Source organism: Oryza sativa, chromosome 5, assembly GCF_034140825.1.
Source record: "Oryza sativa Japonica Group chromosome 5, ASM3414082v1".
Classification (NCBI taxonomy): domain Eukaryota; kingdom Viridiplantae; phylum Streptophyta; class Magnoliopsida; order Poales; family Poaceae; genus Oryza; species Oryza sativa.
This window is the reverse complement of record NC_089039.1, coordinates 27,294,705-27,312,367: the sequence shown is the minus strand read 5'-3', so window position 1 is coordinate 27,312,367 and position 17,663 is coordinate 27,294,705. Positions and strand designations below refer to the sequence as shown.

General features: G+C 43.5%; 1 protein-coding gene and 1 non-coding gene across 3 annotated transcripts; one reads left to right on the top strand and one right to left on the bottom strand.

Annotated features, from left to right (window-relative positions):
• Window positions 1–7,988: 7,988 nt before the first annotated feature.
• On the bottom strand, window positions 7,989–11,552 carry LOC4339507 (uncharacterized). Its single transcript, XM_015783545.3, has 6 exons — window positions 11,362–11,552; window positions 10,448–10,522; window positions 9,903–10,071; window positions 9,459–9,654; window positions 8,949–9,076; window positions 7,989–8,362 (listed from the first exon to the last, which is right to left on the bottom strand). The coding sequence occupies exons 2-6, from the start codon at window positions 10,483–10,485 to the stop codon at window positions 8,321–8,323; spliced, it is 573 nt and encodes a 190-aa protein (XP_015639031.1). The 5' UTR covers window positions 10,486–10,522; window positions 11,362–11,552; the 3' UTR covers window positions 7,989–8,320.
• Window positions 11,553–13,271: 1,719 nt separating this feature from the next.
• On the top strand, window positions 13,272–16,057 carry LOC4339508 (uncharacterized). Of its 2 annotated transcripts, XR_010741374.1 has the most exons (4): window positions 13,272–13,721; window positions 13,948–14,699; window positions 14,855–15,027; window positions 15,761–16,057. It is a non-coding gene; the product is annotated as an uncharacterized protein (transcript). The 2 variants fall into 2 exon arrangements; XR_010741373.1 differs by lacking the exons at window positions 13,272–13,721; window positions 13,948–14,699 and having other exon boundaries at window positions 14,752–15,027.
• The last annotated feature ends 1,606 nt before the right edge of the window (window positions 16,058–17,663 follow it).

Below are 17,663 nucleotides of genomic sequence, written 5' to 3'. Positions count from 1 at the left end.
AAAAATTAATCATGGAGAATTTAATAAAAAATAAATATAACCATGTTGTTTTATTTTTACACTTACCTTACCTGTAAATTAATTTAATTATAAAAAATATCCAAGTATTTCAAGAAATTTATATTTTAATTAGTTACATATAATGTAAATATTTGTTCACTTTTTCTTAATTTTCTCATATTTTCTTCCCGTTGCAACGCACGGGCACTTTTTCTAGTTAGGTTCTAAGGAAGTATAGAGGCTGGTCTTTGGTGATGTGGCGCTGACGTGGCACCTAAAGTTAGAAAAAAGAAATAAAATATGGCGGGACCGACAAAAAAAAACAGGTCTCACCCACCGAGTTTCCTAATTAGCGCAGACGCGCTAGATATCAATCTGACGCGTGTTTCCGGCCCATTTCTGTTTTGTCCATGTATTCCGGCCCACTTCTGTTTTTTCGGTGTAAAGAAACGTCGGGAAAGACGGCGTGTCGTGCGCCGGCGTTAGATTTGGAGAAAAAACAGGATTAGTTCCGTAATTAGTTTCCGATAATTATGTTTTCAATTAATCTTGCCTTTTTTTCACAAGGTTGTTTTCTTTTTTTAACTAAAGATTTTAAAATTTTATACGTGAAATTTAAAACTTTCTATAGAAGAAAATTGAAAGTCACAATCATAATTTAAAACAACTCAAAATTTCAACTTTCAATTCAAATTTTGAAAACTTTCAACTCAAAATTTAAACTTTCAAGTCAATTTTGAAAACTTTCATCCCAAATTTTAAAAACTTTCAACTCGAATTGGAAAACTTTCAACCCAGATTTGAAAACTTTCAAGTCGAATTTAAAAACTTTCAACTCAAATTGAAAAACTTTCAACTTAAATTTTAAAAACTTTCAACTCAAATTTGAAAACTTTTAAGGTAAGATTTAAAAACTTTCAATTCTACGTTTGTAAAGAGGTATAGGAAAAATTGAAAAAAAATCGGGAAAAAAAGAGCGAAAAAAGGAAGAAAAACCCGCCTGTAGACACCGAAATCGGGAAAAAAAATAATAACAGAAAAAAAAGGTGGGGCAGGGGGGCTAGGCTTGCTGGTGCGTACGCGCGCATTAGCCGCCCCCCTCACCCACGCCTACGATCGCGTACCTCCGGTCGGTCACCCACGCCGCGTCCGCGCTCACCCGCTTTGAGATCGGCGAGCCGCTCCCAATGTTCGACCACGGCCCGCCCGCCGGGATTGTCCACCGCCCGGCCTGTCGTCGCACCCTCCATCGAGCAACAGCAACGGCGCGCGCAGGAGGAGGAAGGCGCTGTTGTGGATGATCATCTTGTTGGCGACGTGGCTGGGGCGCCGTCGATCGGTCACGCGAGAGGAACGCGGCGGCGGCGGCGGTGAGGAGATGAGGATGGTGGTGAGGAACAGTAGCCTCGCGGAGGTCGCGGCGGGGTTGGAGGAATACTTCCTCAAGGCCAGCGTCGGCTGCGTCGCCGGCGACGCCATGTCGAGCCACCTCGAGTCGAGCATGGGTTGCAGAATAGAAGCTTTCATGCCACTGATCACCACCACATGAATTGATTTTGTTCATGGTGGACCGAACAACATCTTGGACGCGCTTTGCTGCGTGTCAGCGCCATCAGTGGCGCACGACCACGTCGACAGCATCAATGGCGAGCAGAGGCATACCCCCACCATGTAGCAGCAGCTAGCCTGGGAGAAGAAGCTGTATTGGGAAGTGAAGGTGATAACAACTTACCAAAACAAAGCCTCAAACTAGCCGTCGTACCGTATTACCGTGCGTGTTCTATGGCCAGTCGAGTGATGCGATGTTGCAATGCAGGCGAGAGAGCGGCTGCAGGTCCAGAACGATAAGAAGCTGGCGGAGCTGAGTGACCAGGAGTACAGCAGGAAGATTGACGTGGATGTGTTGAAGGCTTGAAGCTGAAGAAGACCGCGTGGACCTCGCCAGGGGCAGCATCGCGATGCGCGTTGGCGAGGATCCCCGAGCTGCCATCGGGCGCTGTGCCCATCCTCTTGTAGCCGGCCTCGTCTCCCGCCTCGCCGAGGAGAGGATGGAACTCCTCTGCGCACACCGCGGACGCTGCTCCTCTCCCTGTCTATAGCCGGCCCACGTGCCCTGGAGGCTGGGAAGAGAAGGAAGGGAAGAGAGGAATATGAAGCTGACACGTGGGGCTTAGGCACTAAAAAACGGTCGTGTTTGGAATCAGCCGTTCCCAGATTACATAGCTCACGGAAAACGAAACGGTCCATTAACGCGTGATTAATTAAGTATTAGCTAATATATTTTTTTAAAAAAGATCAATATAATTTTTTAAGCAACTTTCGTATAGAATTTTTTTTTTTTTGCAAAAGAACACACCGTTTAGCGGTTTGAAAAGCGTGTGCACGGAATACGATAAAATTTCTTGCGCGGAATACTGCTCTAGGACCTTATATGTACTCTGGTTTTGTAAGTTGAGGGATGTGTTATGTCTGTTATTATGGTTGAAGGATGTGATCTAAACTCGACGACAAGATGAGGGACTTGAAGTGAACTTATTCTGGAAGGGAGAGAAGAGCGGGGACATGGTGGGCCGACCGAGCCCAGGGAGAGGAGGGATGCAAATTTGACTTCTGCAGAAAAATTGAATTAGAGAGAATTTGGATTTGAATTCAAATTACATATTCAAACTCAAGGGATCAAGGAGGAGTCAAGGAAGGAATTCAAGGTGGTAATTCGATGTTTTTGGAACTGGAACAAGTATTAGACAAGGATTAATCAAAGGGAGAGATTTAACTTCGAAATTTGATTTTTGGGGGACTTGATTCAGAATATGGAATTTCGGGGTGTTGATTTTTGATGTCGAGGAGGGGGAACAAGGGAGGATTTAAATTGATATCCACAACATGACTTGGCTGAGTTTGTTTCTAAAGGTTCCCAACCCATCTCCTTAGTTTTCCACGCCCACACTTTTCAAACTGCTAAACGGTGCGTTTTTTACAAAAAGTTTTTATGCAAAGTTGTTTTAAAAAAATCATATCGATCCATTTCTTAAAAAAATAGTTAATACTTAATTAATCACGCGCTAATGGATTGCTCCGTTTTTCGTGCGGGAGGGTAGCGTTTCTAACCATGATGAACGAACACAGGCTTAGACCCTCACTCTATAAAGACAGCAATGTTCGATTTTTAAAGGTGTTGCATGGGACAGCAAAGAGAAATGAGCGACGATAGGCAAGCGAGCTTATTATAGATTTACTTTATACCTAATGTGTATATAGGGTTACCTCCAATACAATAAATGATAGATATAGCAGCAAGCGAGTCAATTATTTACTTGTTTTGAAAAAAAAATATAACCATGTAAAGAAAATGTACATAGATATATCGCTGCTAAGCGCGTAATCACGTGGGCCACCCTAGTAGTACGTAGTTATGGGAAATTCGCTATTGAAAAAGATCGTTATTATCGGTGTCTTTTCCTCCAACTAGTGAATTAGCTGCTGATTATTGAAGCTGCTTTATGCTAAGAGAGAGACGAGCATGTTTTACTTAATCTGACGTGTATATTGCTATAGCGTGTACATGTGCATCAGTGCATGCCTGCTTAGCTCATGTCATATTATCATCATGTCACATGTATAGCTCGCCGCCACTACTCCAGTATTACTGGTGGCAGGTTTGGCGACAAGCTAACTGCAGCATACTAGTAGCCTAACCAATCAGCTCTAGTCTCTCGTCCAAAGTGAACAAGATATACGCGCGCAAGGACATGAATCGATAAATCGACCGTTTTTTATGCGAGAACTCAGAGCTGTGTAGCAGTAGTCCACAGTGGCCACTGGCCAGTGTATGCATGTGTGCATGATATATGGTGATCTGTGCCAATCTCTGATGTGCAGTTGGGCATGATACTCGCAAGGAAAAAGAAAGAAGAACGCATGCATGATACATATATATCGATCAGAGAAATTGAGAAGCGGGTGCATGCCTATATATGTTAACAGCTAGTAGTAGCTAGTGGTATGTATACAGTCAGTACATGTGATACATCGTGTACGTGGTTCTTCGTGTAGACGGCCGGTCCGGTCAATCGAGGAAAGATACGTCGTCATCGATCTGATCAGTCAAGCATACGAGGCTGGCTACGACTACGATACGAGTGGTACGCTTCTCTTGCTAGCCGCTTGCTTTAATTTGGAGCAATCGCTCCGCCTGTCTGAACTAAAGCAACCACATTCACATACGTCCAAAACTTCTTTTTTTCAAAAAGCTATAGCTCTTTCTATGCTATGCAACTGGGACACCTGTCCACACCGATCGCTTGATATACATATACACACTGTCCTGTGGGTCAAAAGAATCTCGAGCAAATAAAGCACACACACACTGCGTCTTGCGCTGCTCTCTCTTCTCTATCTACATTAATTGGTGGCTTCCGATCCTGCGAGGGAGAGAGAAGGCAGCTGTGCCCTGTGATGTATATCAAGGCAAAAACCCTAGACCAAGCACACGTCCGTCTCATTTCTCCCCCTTTCTGCTTCCACCATCAAACACACCGCAGCCGCCGCCGCCTCCTCCTCCTGCTGCTGCTGTGAGCCTTTGTGACACGCACACATCTACATTAATTTACACATGTATTATTACTACTTGATCGAATTCAATTTGACAGTAAGCTAGGTGGTGGTTCTGCAGAGCCAACCGGATCCAAGATGGAGGCGTTTGAACCAGATCGATCCTAGCTACGACCTTCCTGCCCTGGAGGATCTGCACTTCTTCCCAGTTCTCACGACCACCGTAGACCACAGCCAAGGTAAAATATATAGCATATCTCTGTTATTACCCCCCACCCCACCCAAACCTAAACCCTCTTTTATCGACGCTTGCGAGTGATCGATGTTCTTCACTCATCTTCCTACTTGTGCATTTATTTTTTATCTGCTCGATCGGTTGCTCAAGGGGCACTTCTTGTCTACCTTAACTAAGATCTCTTTTTTTTGTTGCCATTATTACTCGATCGGCTGCCTGCATTGGTGGGGAAATTTAAAGTTCAAAAACCTTTCTTTTGATTCGGACCGCTAGTTCGATCGATTCTTTCATCCTCTCCTGCAGAGGTTAATTGGATCCATGTCATTGCAAAAGTACATATTTAAATAAATACCGTTATAATTCGTCTATTTCTAACCGTGTCATTAAAATTTTACAAAATTAGAATCGTGCCATTGCCGTCAAGTTTCTATCCATCTCCATCTTTTTTTTTTCCGTTTCTTCTTTTTTTTTCCCTCCCATCTTCTTTGCTTTGCTTGGCGGCTGTGTATGATGTCCGGCCGCGCGATCGCGGGGGTTCAGGGCACCAACGCCGCCGTGGCCAGCGCGTTGATTTCTCCTCCTGCCATGCGTGGTTGGTGGCCAGCGCACGGCGGCGTGGCGGCGGGCGCAGCAGGCGGGGCAAGGCCGCACTGCGGCCGGCAGCCCGGCACAAGGCGGCGCTGCGGGCGACGGCGGGCGCAGGGTGGTGCGGTGGCCGGCGCAAGCACGGCGGGCGGCTCCCTGGCGAAAGCGCGGCGGCCTCGACGCGGCTTCGGCGCAGGCTCGGTGGGCGGCGGCCGGGGCACGGCGCGAGCAACGGCGACGCACGCAGTAGCTCGACCACACTGTGCTGATCGTCCTGCCAATCTGCCATCCGTTGTGGTGTTCCTTCAATCCTTCTCCTTGCCTTGCTCGGATGGTATCTATGGTGGAGCAACAAGATGAGCCAGAATGGCAAGAAAAAGAAGAGCAAGAGCTCCACCATGAAAGTGTACTTGGGCCGTCAGAAGTCGCCGTCCAGGGACAGGCGGACGCTGACAACGACGGCGGAGATGACGACGACATCATCATACCAGCAGGCATGCCGACGAGGTTTAGCTTCCAGGAGATTACAACGATGACCTCCAATTTCGCGACAAAGGTGAGAACAGGCGGGTTCGGCACAGTGTACAAAGGGGAGCTTCCAATGGCGCGGCGAGGGGCTCATCGCCGTGAAAAAGCTCGAGGCTATCGAGCTGAAGGGAAGAAGACGGGAGAAAACGGAAAAACAGAGGGATGGATAGAAACTTATGATAGTGGCATGATCCTAATTTTGTAAAATATTAATGGCATGGTTACGAATAGATAAATAATAATGACATTTATCTAAATATACACATTTGCAAAGGCATGGATCCAATTATTAATAATTGATTGATTGATCACTCAATTGGTGGGTTTGTCTCTCTCTCTCTCTCAACTTGGGCATGTTAATTGGTGGCCTCCGATCCTGCTATTCTTTTTAAAACATGGGAAAATTTTAAAATCCACCCCATAAGTCACGTGACATACTAGGGTGCATTTGCAACAAAATTACTTATGGTTGCTGTTCGCAATAACGGAATTAATGGAAGGCAAAATTTTAAGTTAAATATTTGATATTTGAATGCATGTTCGTTGAATTTAAAAAATCTTCATATATATATATAGATGTTCACAACTCCACGAGATTCTTTGTCACGGCGTTACGCTGAAGCTGTTAGAAGGATGACATGGAAAAAAAAAATGGGGGTGAATGGGATTTGCAAGGTTGCCCCAGTTGTCAAAACACAAGAGGGTGGTAAGAATTTCTCTTGCTTGTTTAATCTGACATTAACATCAATGTGCTATGGTCTTTTGGACTAACAAGAAGTACATGCTTTTAATCGTATATCAGGGACCTGTATTTACAATGCTATCTGCAGTACTATGGAGTCCCACCTGAGGCTTAATGGCTACTGCGTCAGGCTCTCCGTGGAAGACTTGATCGAGAAGGAGCAAGCGCTGGTTTGTGCAGAAGAAGACAGGACGCTGCGCTGCATCGAAGTGGCTAAGACTCTCGGAGTTTGCTCACACCGAGATTATCAGGAGGTGCGTGCGTACACATACGTTATAGTTAGACATTTAGGCCGAGTTGAGTTTCTAATTTTTTTTTCAAACTTTCAACTTTTCCACCACGTTAAAATTTTCCTACAGAGACAAACTTCTAACTTTTCTGTTACATCGTTTCAATTTTAACCAAACATCCAATTTTAACATGAACTAAACACATACTTAATTATCTGTTAATGCTAATTGTCTGTTTCTTAATTAGAGCAAGCGCAAGGGCACCGGCCGGAATGGGAGCACATTCAAGATCCTCTCGATCAGGGCCTTTCTCAAGCTGAATGCCGATGCTTTTGCGGATGCCATTGAAAGCTGGGGGACTAATGGACCACTTCTAGCTGAGATCGATGTGGACGAAACATTCATGCAGTATATAATTAAGTTCGAGCAAGCGGGTATCCTGTCATATGAAGCTTACAATGAGATCAACATGAGAGTCCATGCAGCGTGTGTTCTCGCGCTGGGCGTGGAGAATGTGGTACCGTTCTGGGAGTTCATCAATTCGTACGGCAAGCTTGGGAAGACTAAGGGCTACGGCAGAGTGGTACCCCATAACGTGAGACGCCTATTTGAGATCGTCGTTGAGGTTCCGAAGAAGAGGGTGAGGGGCATATTCGAGAATACGCCGAGCGACTCCATCGACACCCAAGACTTGCGGCCTTCCAAGGGGAGACCTCCTGTGACTGATACGGGAGATGTCGTTGTTCCTGTTCTCATGGGCGCAGCCGCTGCCGCTGGGAATCCATTCCCCACACATACCATGGACTGGGCTTTCTCTGACCCTCCAGATGGTTATGGTTCATCTGCCAAGCCGGAGCGCCTCCATATGATGGATATAGATTAATTAGCGGCTTTTTCTGACCCTCTAGTTCTAGTTCCTCTGTAATGCGCTTCTTATGTGATCAACAACTTTATGTTCTGTTCTGAGTATCAGATGCTGTGCACCGTGAGAAACTTAAAATACTAGTACTCCACAACAAGCAAGCGAGAATCTACTTATCCAAATCCAACTTGTCACGGTTTCCATGTTAATAGTAATTAATAAAGGGAGCCACGCAACCCAACCGTACCACAAAACTGCTCCAACGACACATTGCAACACTTCTTTTAATAAGTTTTGAGAGTAGCGGGACTGACCGATCATATGTGACTGACCGATCGGCCTACTAATAAACAATGGAATAACGACTGCCTCATAGGGGAGTAATTGCAGATGCAGGTGTGACAACAACAACAAAAGAACAACCGTAACAGCATTCCAGAATGAACAAGTAGTCAACAACATAAAGAAGACGCTAGCTAGCTAATCTTCCAATCGTCGTGGAGCATTCCAAGCCATGCATTCAGTTGACACTTGATACTTGATAGATTCTTCCCCCACATACAGCAGCGTCACCTCTCCTCCAGTCGTCAGCAATTCTCGTCTTTCAAGTCTCTCTCTTCTTTCCGGACCTATAAAAAGCACACTGCCCAAGTCAACGTGAAATTGCACGAATAATTCCAGTTGGATCACCAACAACCTTGTCCTAAAGGCAAATGATCACTCCCAGACACACAATTATACCCAATTTCCTTGGGAAGTGCACAGAAAACAAAAGGGACCACAGAAGAAATAAATTTTAAACACATTCTATAGTCCTTATTATGTAATGTGGTCAACATTACTTGTCAATGCCTTCGGAGAGACTGGGAACTGAGCTATATTATTGTCATCTTTGTGTCAGGTAAGGTTGTTACTCTGCACAGCGCATCGCTAGACCTACTTGGGAAAACACTGAGCTTTGAACAGAAACCTAAGTTTTGGACCTATGAAACAGTGACTATGTGGTTCCTACATATGCAAGGATAGCCAGTGTGTCTTGTCGATGCATTGTGAAATTCACTGCTGCACTATTAGATCTAATTTGATTTACACGAACTAATGGAATGATCCCGTGAAATTTCAAAAGTTCTAATCCAGCATTAAGGCCTATTAATAAATTGTCAATTTTTTTATCCTAAGAATGAAAAAGCTACAACTCCGTAATGATCGACGTACCTCAAGCATCAGCATGTTAGCGTGATTAATGGTCAGCCCCTCAGGCAATGCTCCTACGTAGCCAACAAATCCACCGTCCTTTGGATGCCTGATTCCACCCCAGCAATGGGCACAGATATCAACGGAACCTGGAGGTGACAACCCTTAATTCATTGATTGTTTCAGAGAAAAAACCATGAACTTCAGCACAAGGTTCAATATATTGTTTGAGGCATTTGTATCAGGGGGGACTGAAACGACAGAAATTTCCGAAAATTCGGTCCGAAATTATTTGATTTTTTGAACAAAATTTGGTCAAATTTAAACAAATATTGCCAAATTCACAGAAATATGAAATAATATGGTATTAGGGGGGGGGGTCCAATAGAAACAAAATTTCGTTCCAGAATTTTGAACCCTGCTTCAGCACATGCATGTCAAAATGAATATTCAGCGGCATAACATTTATCGATTACTCCAATGATAATTTACAATGAGGGAAGGGAGGAAACATGGAGTCCAAGTGCTTACCATTGTATTTATCGACAATCTTGCACATTGTGACCTCATTTGGTTTTTCTTCCCCCCTTAATTCAGCAAAAAAGGGTGTTGAACAGCCAGCAACAGTGGCTCTAAAGTACACGTGCCAGAAACATTGTTTGTCAGCAAGCCTCAAGATAAACATGTGGCTATCCTTGGCTACTCCCTTGGTTGCTTTATTGGCTGGCTGAAAATGAGAGGAAGGGAACAATACAAGGAAAAAAAGAACAGAAAATATAATGAATTAAAAAGGTAACTGACTCAATCTTAACAAACTGATTACAAATATATGAAGTAAGCAGAATACTTCAGAATACTAATCAGATGATCTCCAAAAGCTACCTTATATCTAATACACACATTACCATCTGAGGTAAAATATAATAACAAAGATAAATCACATAAGGTAAGGTCCAAGATAACATCAGTACACACATTTTCCAAGTTGTAGTAGTGCATTGCTAGACGGGTGCAAACACGTGTCTGGTGACATTGACTTGTATTTTTATGTTCTTGCCAATTCAATGGTCCCGGCAGCTTGCTGCGGTCCCTTGAAATTGCATCCGGCTGTAGCATGCGGTGATGAAAAAATTCTTCAGCAGCACTTTCATATTGCCAAAGAACAAAATGAAGATTAGAAATGTGATGCACATCTAGCAAAGCAAAGTAACTTTATGTATGTGTTCCAGATGTTATTTACGTAAGTGCAGATGCTTTGGATTGCTTGCCATGATTTGCTATAAAATATACCATTTCTAATGTACAGATAGCTGTATGTAGCAGTCACTGTTGCTACCAGTTGAAAAATAATCTTACATGTATAAATATTTAATTTATATGCACATCATGTATGGCCTAAAAGAAATTAGTATACATAATCAAGCCTTGTGCATTAATGGAAGTTACTTCCTACCCATTTCACCCAAATTATTATTATGTTTTGGAGAAACATATAAAACACATGAGAAAAAGAAACATACTCAGGGGGACCTTTCTTTTCGGGCTTTTGGGACGCCATTCTTGATAGCTCAAAAGGAGATGCCCTTAAAGTTTTCCTGCATATGTGAAAGTTAACATTGAACTTGATGCAGGTGCTTAACAAACACAGATTACCGAATAGCTAAAGTAATACAAGGATAAGCATCTATTGAATGAGAGCTGCAATATTCAACATAAATATAATGGTATGTTACAATAACAAATTATTTAATTCATCTAGCAAAAACTATCATAGACATCCTATTACTATCTTTAATACACTAAAAATACAATAGAATCTAATTGGGTGCACAACTAATTGGGTCCACTCATACTGAGGTAGTTTAACCATGATGCATTTCACCTGGTCCACCACTAGGGTGTGCACTACATTTTCTTCCCCATAAAAGGTTGCTTTCCCCCCTTCGTTTTCTCAAATGAGCTGAAGGAGAGCTATGCAATTGATTTTTTTTTAAAGAGAGCACTGTGCAATTGAGGCTTGTCAAGTATCAACATTTTCCAATCTGGCTGATTGCAGTTAGATCTAGTTTGCAAAATCTTAAGTCCTAAGTACTAACTAAATCTAGTTAAATCCAAATCAATTTCCACAAAATTTGTTAACTGTAAATCAAATTTACCCAAAATTTGTTAACTGAAAAACCTGAAGAGACTTCAGTGACTGGAAAAAAAAAACCTAAAGAGACTTTAGGCATAGATAATCCGAAGTATGAGGGACAAGAAGATGAGCATCAAGCAAAACTGCTCCTTAACTAGTAAAGACAAAGACCGAACGAAAACACATGCCATTTAACAGAAAAATATGGCACGAATACTTTTTAGGTAAGAACCGAACCACGAAAATATTTGGGAAGCCCGGGATTCAGACTATGAGATAAAGAAAGCGGAGAAACATTACCAGATGTATAGGGTGGCGGGCGAGAATGATTGAGCCGACGGCGCGTGGGAATGGGGTACGGGACGACACGGGAAAGGGTTTAGCCGGCGGCGAAGAAACGCAAAGGCGTGGCCGCGTGAGTGAGGAAGAGAGCCGAGGCTTGAGCTGAGAGCCTGAGAGTGGTGGTGCCGTGGTGGAGACTGGAAAACCCTAGTGGGCGAATGCTCGCGAACGCAGGCTTTCTTCCGTTTCTGGCCCAGGCGGCCGCGCCTTTTCCTTTTCCTTTTCCTGTGTGGAATAAGTTCACTTTAGATCCCTCCATTTGTCATTGAGTCTTAAATTCCCCAACTTACAAAACTGTGCAAACGAGATCCCTCGGTAGTATTATCTCCGGTTTTGACTGACATAGCGCCTATGTGGCTCCTTTGACTAGGTCTTCATCCCACGTGGCATTGACATGGACTTACAAGGCAATTCGATTCGGAAAAATAATAAAACCCATGGACCCACATGTCAGTTTCACACACAAAATAATAAAAAATAGTGGGGCTATATGGTCCCACATGTCATCCTCACTGCTCCCCTCTTCTCTCTATCCTCTCTCTAGTAGTAAGTTGTTTCATCTCATAGATGCTCTAATGGCTTCACTTAGTGACGGTGGAGCGGGATGGGCGTTGGTCGGAGCGGCGGCGACCGGAGCATGCCAGTGGTGCAGAGCGGACCGTCATTGTCAACCGCTGTCACACCGCCACAGCTGTCGTGCTCACCAGCAACTGCTTGAGCTCCTCCTCCGGCCACCTCCGCCGTTGTTGCCCCCTCCACCGCCCGACCACTCCATCCCACCCGTCGCCCGCTTCGGCAGCCGCCTACCCCGCTCCGCTGGTTGGAGAGAGAGGGGGATAGAGAGAAGAGGGGAGAGAGAGGGGGGATAGAGAGTAGGGGATAGTGAGGATGACATGTGGGGCCCCATGGGCCCACCATTTTTTTTTGTGTGTAATTGATATGTGGGCCTCACGTGTTTTATTATTTTTTCCGGATCGAATTGCCATGTAAGTACAACGTTAATGCCACGTGAGACGAAGACCTAGTTAAAGCCTCAAAGGAGCCAAGTATGCACCATGTCATCCAAATCCAGGACAGTACTGCTGAGGGATCTCGTTTGCACTGATTTTGTAAGTTGAGAGATGTGTTGTGCCTCGACGGATGAATTTCGAACTCAGTGACAAAGGAGGGACCTAAAGTGAACTTATTCCTTTCTGTGTGAGGCCTTGCGGCTTTTCTTGACGTGGTGTGTTATGCGCGTACACTAACGTGATTTGGAGTAATACGAAGTAGTGAAGTAGGGTTAGAGGGGTGGGACAGTTTGGTCTTTGGTGTGTTATTCTCACGCTGCACGCAGTAGGGGACACAGAGGAAGACGACAGCGTCTTTTAAAGTATAAATAAGTAGACTTTGTTAAATTCATTTTAAATTTATATGTATAAAGTTTCTTTACTCAAAGTTTCTATTAGAGATAGTTTCCATGCATAAATTTGTGCTTTAACTCGTATAAAGTTTGTACATTTTTAATTTTCTTTCAAATTCATATGCATAAAATTTCTGCGGAATGTTTCTAAAAAAAAATCTACGTATATAGTTTGCATGTAGCAAGTTTGGACTTTAATTGTATACGTTTTGTATATATACTGTATTCGTTTAAAAAATGAGCTTTGTATATTGCCTCGGAATACTAGATATCTTAAACGTCCTAGATTCGCCGCGAGCTCAGCCGATCCACGCCATTGAATTTTGCAGAAAACCCCTCGTTGTTTCGGTATTTCGGATTAGGTTCAGCTGATCAGAGCCGTTCTTTCTCACGCGTGTACGAAATCTAGCCGTTCATTCCCTACGTACGGCCTTGCCTGGTCGTGGAATCGGTGGCCGGTCCTCTCCCCACGCCGCCTCCTCTCTCCCCCCCTCTCTGGCTCTCTCCCCCGTCTCCCCGATCCCCTTTCTCTCTCCCTTCTCCGGCGCCGCTTTCCTCGCCGCCGTCCCTCTTCCCCTTCGGGTGCGCCGCTCCCCCTCCCCTACATCCCGACCTCCGCCTCCACCGCCCTGCCGTCTCTGCCACCGCCACCGCCGTGGCGACTCGCTCCCGCCCGCCTAAGCCCACTGCCGCCGCTCCCGAGAGTGGAGGCGGGCGGATCCGCGTGCTGCCGGCGCTCCCGTTCCTGCCAGGCCGCTCCCAAGGACGACGGCCGCTGGATTCGTGCGTCACCGTCGCTACCGAGGACGGGGGACGACGAATCCGCATCGGTTTCTTCCTGCCCCGCCTCCTCACGGCGTGGGTCTGTCGGTGGGATGGAGGTTCTTGCGCGGCGGCGCGGGCCGGGGAGCGAAAGGTGAGGACTTTGTGTGTGTTCTCTTGGTGCGTTTCTTGCTGTGATTTCTTGGGGGAGCTGTTCGTGGTTTCTCCACCTGCGGCCGTGGACGAGATTCTCCATCTCTGCTTCGGGGGATTTCTTGTGGGTTTCTTCCCTTCCTCTTCCTCTCTCTCCTGTGGCAAGGTGTGGGAGGACGGCCATGGTCTGGAACTCTGGATCTTCTCTCTTACTGATTTTCCTCCAGCACAGACGAGCACCACGCGGAACCTGCGGCTCGCCGTCGACGGCGCCGGCACCAACAACCAAACTCGAACGTGGAGGGGCTTTTGGAAAGTTAAGAATGGGGATTTTCATTTTTTGTTTTGTTTTGAAGCTTTCGCTAATTTATTGGTGCTGACCATCTAGAGTGAGTTGATGCCTTGCAATTGGCTACTGAGCTCAGCATTTGCTTTACTTGATAGTGCTCAGTTTGGCAATTGGAATATACCCATCACATGATGCAAATAATTCTAGATTACTAGCACTGCTTTGTTCTATTTGATTATTTTTTTACTCATCAGATTATGTCAGTGCATGTCAAAAAGACCAGTCAGATGATGCCAAGTGATCAAAAGATATAAATACTGTCGAATGATACTAACCTTTGTACTCATTTTATTACAACATGAACAAACCCTTCTTTCTTCAACCAAATTCTACCATCAAAGCATGGGATAGCTAGGGCCATCTCAGTGCCGGTGAGCTGGGGACGTGGTAATTTCCCGGAGTTTTCAATTTATTACTATTCAGTTTCTTGATGTATGAGTGCAACAAGTTAGTAAAACAAGCTACAATTTATAATCGGGTAGTCCTGTCCATGTATAACATGGTTATCTTTGTTTATTTCTTATCTTATATGCTAAGATATTTCTTCTCATTTTTGCAGGGTGGAAGATCTTTCGATTTGTGAAGTTACACCAATTTACTAACTTTGTGATATTGCACTAAATTTAGGCTGTATGTATCAGTTATTTCTTCCAGATTGTTTTACTCACAGAATAGATATGTTTTTCATGTTATCAATGCACATCCTTTTAGCTAGAAATATAGCCTTGGTGTTTGCATGTCAACTGGAGAAGCATGTCGACTGAAATTGGTTCTATTTGTTCCAGGACAATCATGTGTTCTTCAGTTCCTGGGTTAGCATTGCTTAACACCAGCATAAGCAAATCTTGGAGCGATGAGGAACTTGTGCGATTCTTGGCAGAGAGGAAAGCAGCAGACTCTTTGCCGGAGAATGTAGTGGTGGGGATGAACTTTTCTCTCATTGATCCATGGAATTCAGGTTAGTGTCCAATCTATACAGAAATTTATTATGACGTATTCCTGGTGGTATAACCAGTCTTGCATTCTGAATTAATGGTATTCTCCAACAAGACTATGTCATGTAATATCTGTGGTCTGCTTTTCATAATTCAGTCGTTATAGACCATGAAGGCTTCTTTGTTTTGTCCTTTTTGAGTTGTTATATATATTTACTTTACTACAGTTTATTATACGATTCGGTAGTATAGCAGCATTTTAATTCTTAAATGATAACTAAAGAAAGGGAATCCTACATAGAATTGATAACTATTTAGGGTTAAAAGGCATGGACCATTATGCAAAACCAGAAAGAAATATCTTGGGCTCTGATGAAAGTCCAGAGTTAAGTGCACGAACGCATACTTCAGCCCCATTGATTATGGCAAAAATTGCCTGCATGAAGTGCTCATAAACTAAAGTGGGATGTTATATGAGAAATACTTTGGCACTTCACATTACCCTGAGCATTTCTTTTTCATTTTTCTTTGTAGCCTGTGCACCAGTTGCTTGCATGTTTTCACTAGAAAATTCTGAATTACGCTATTTGACGATTAAATTATGTTCAATGTGTTGCTCGGCTAGGATCCTTTAACTTTCACATCCTCACCAGAGTTTGCTATTATGAGAGGTCATTGTTTGCCAGTTAAACTTTAAGTTTTGGAGATGTCATAATGCACTATATGCCATTGGTTATTATCAACTTTTGTTTTTAGATACTGTACAAGCAGATCATGTGCTAAGATTTTGGGGCTTCAGTTCACTTTTAGCATTAAAATGTGCACATAAGAGGAGCGGTAGCAGCAGCAGGAGGATAGGAGATGTAATGAGGCAAGAGTGAACTTGTGAGCTTTCTTAAAAACTGTTTATTGCCCAGCAACGGCGATGCGATGTACACAGTCATGACAGAGCAGATGAGGTGGGACTTAAATTTTATTAATCAGAGTATATGATAATGTTGTCATCTGAATGTTTGTAATATTCAAGACCTTAATTGCTTTGTTTTGATCTAATTTTTTTAATCTTTGAAAGAATTAACGTCGCTATAAATAGAATGATTCTGAATTTTACATGGAGAAAATGGTATTCGTACCCATAACTGCTGCGATATAACATTATCTTCTGTTAAAATGAGTTATCGCATTAATAGTTTTCTTCCATTAGGGCTGCCAATGTTCTGAACTTTTGATTAAATTTGGGTCCAGTTGTTTAAATGATGACAAAAGTAACAGTTGCTCACGAGCTCTCATTCTCTCCTACAAGTGTGTTCTATTCATCTATCTATTTTTACTGTTTTCTAGCATGCCACTGCTTTGTCGTCCATAACTCCAAGCAAAAAGCAAAATGTTCGGCTTAAGATTGAAACAAAAGCAAAATGTTCGGCTTAAGATTGAAACAAGCTTTGCAGAACAAGCTTTGCAGAATTGTCGGACACAAGTTACTTGGGAGGGTTCTCACCATACAGGTGCAGACTTGCGCCCTTTTCTGGAGTTTGTAGGTTATTAGCTTTACAAGAGATTTGTGCTGCTTTTAATGAAATTATTATATAGTCCAACTTACGAAACCATTTGTACCGTGGTGCTTGCATTGTGTTGTGGCTTAAAACAAAATTAATAAGGCATGGATTTGCAACAATGAATTAGTTTTTGTGTGTCCACGGGCTCTGTATGTCAAAAAAAAAAAAACTTGTTTGCCCTTGCCTTCTTGCTATGAAATATTGTACTGTCATGTAACTAATGAATCGTCATTTACATGTAAAAGAATTGCTTCTCTAATCTTACATTCTTCTGTTTCCCGTAATTTAGTGGCCGCGCCGCATAGCGCGCGAAACCTTTCTAGTAAATTCAATGTGGGCTGCCTGATAAGCTAGGCCATACGAGAATTCATGTCTACATTTGAGTCGACACATACGTTGGCCGCATTCACGTGGCCCCGTCCGAGCAAGCCTTCGCGCAACAACAACCGCAAGCAAGCTAAGCTTTGTGTGCATCCTTGAATAAAAGGTCCACTTTCCAGTCCTCAAAGCAAGGGTGCAGATGGTGTCAAAAGGAAAAAAAAAGTAAGGGATAATTTGATCCGTGCTATTGTAAATGTGTCAATTCAAATAAATGATATTACAATTCATTTATTCATAGTCATGCCATCCAAATTTTATAAAATTTAAAATTATAACCATGCCATCGCCGTTATGTTTTGGGTCCCACATCCTAGGAGATGAAAAAACATAACGGCGATCAGGGGCGGTCACGGGGCATAGACATGGGGGTACAGTTGTACCCCCCAAAATTTTTTTGCAAAAAGAACAGTATACATAGGGTATATTACATACATGCACCAAAAGTGGATTAAAATGAATATTGTCGACGTTTGATATCGCGATTCCGGTATTTGCATAGTATGGGGATCATTGGTACTAGGATATATGCGAGACTGAGGTAAAAGAGACGGGGACGAGGATTTTTATATAGATTCAGGCCTCTGAATTGTCAGGTAATAGCCCTACATCCTATTGGCCGAAGCCGGTCGTTGCTCTTATTCACCATAATCACACCAGTACAATATTTGAGGTAGCCTATCTAATTGTTGTCGACATGGCGGTCTGAAGTTCTGACTCGTAGT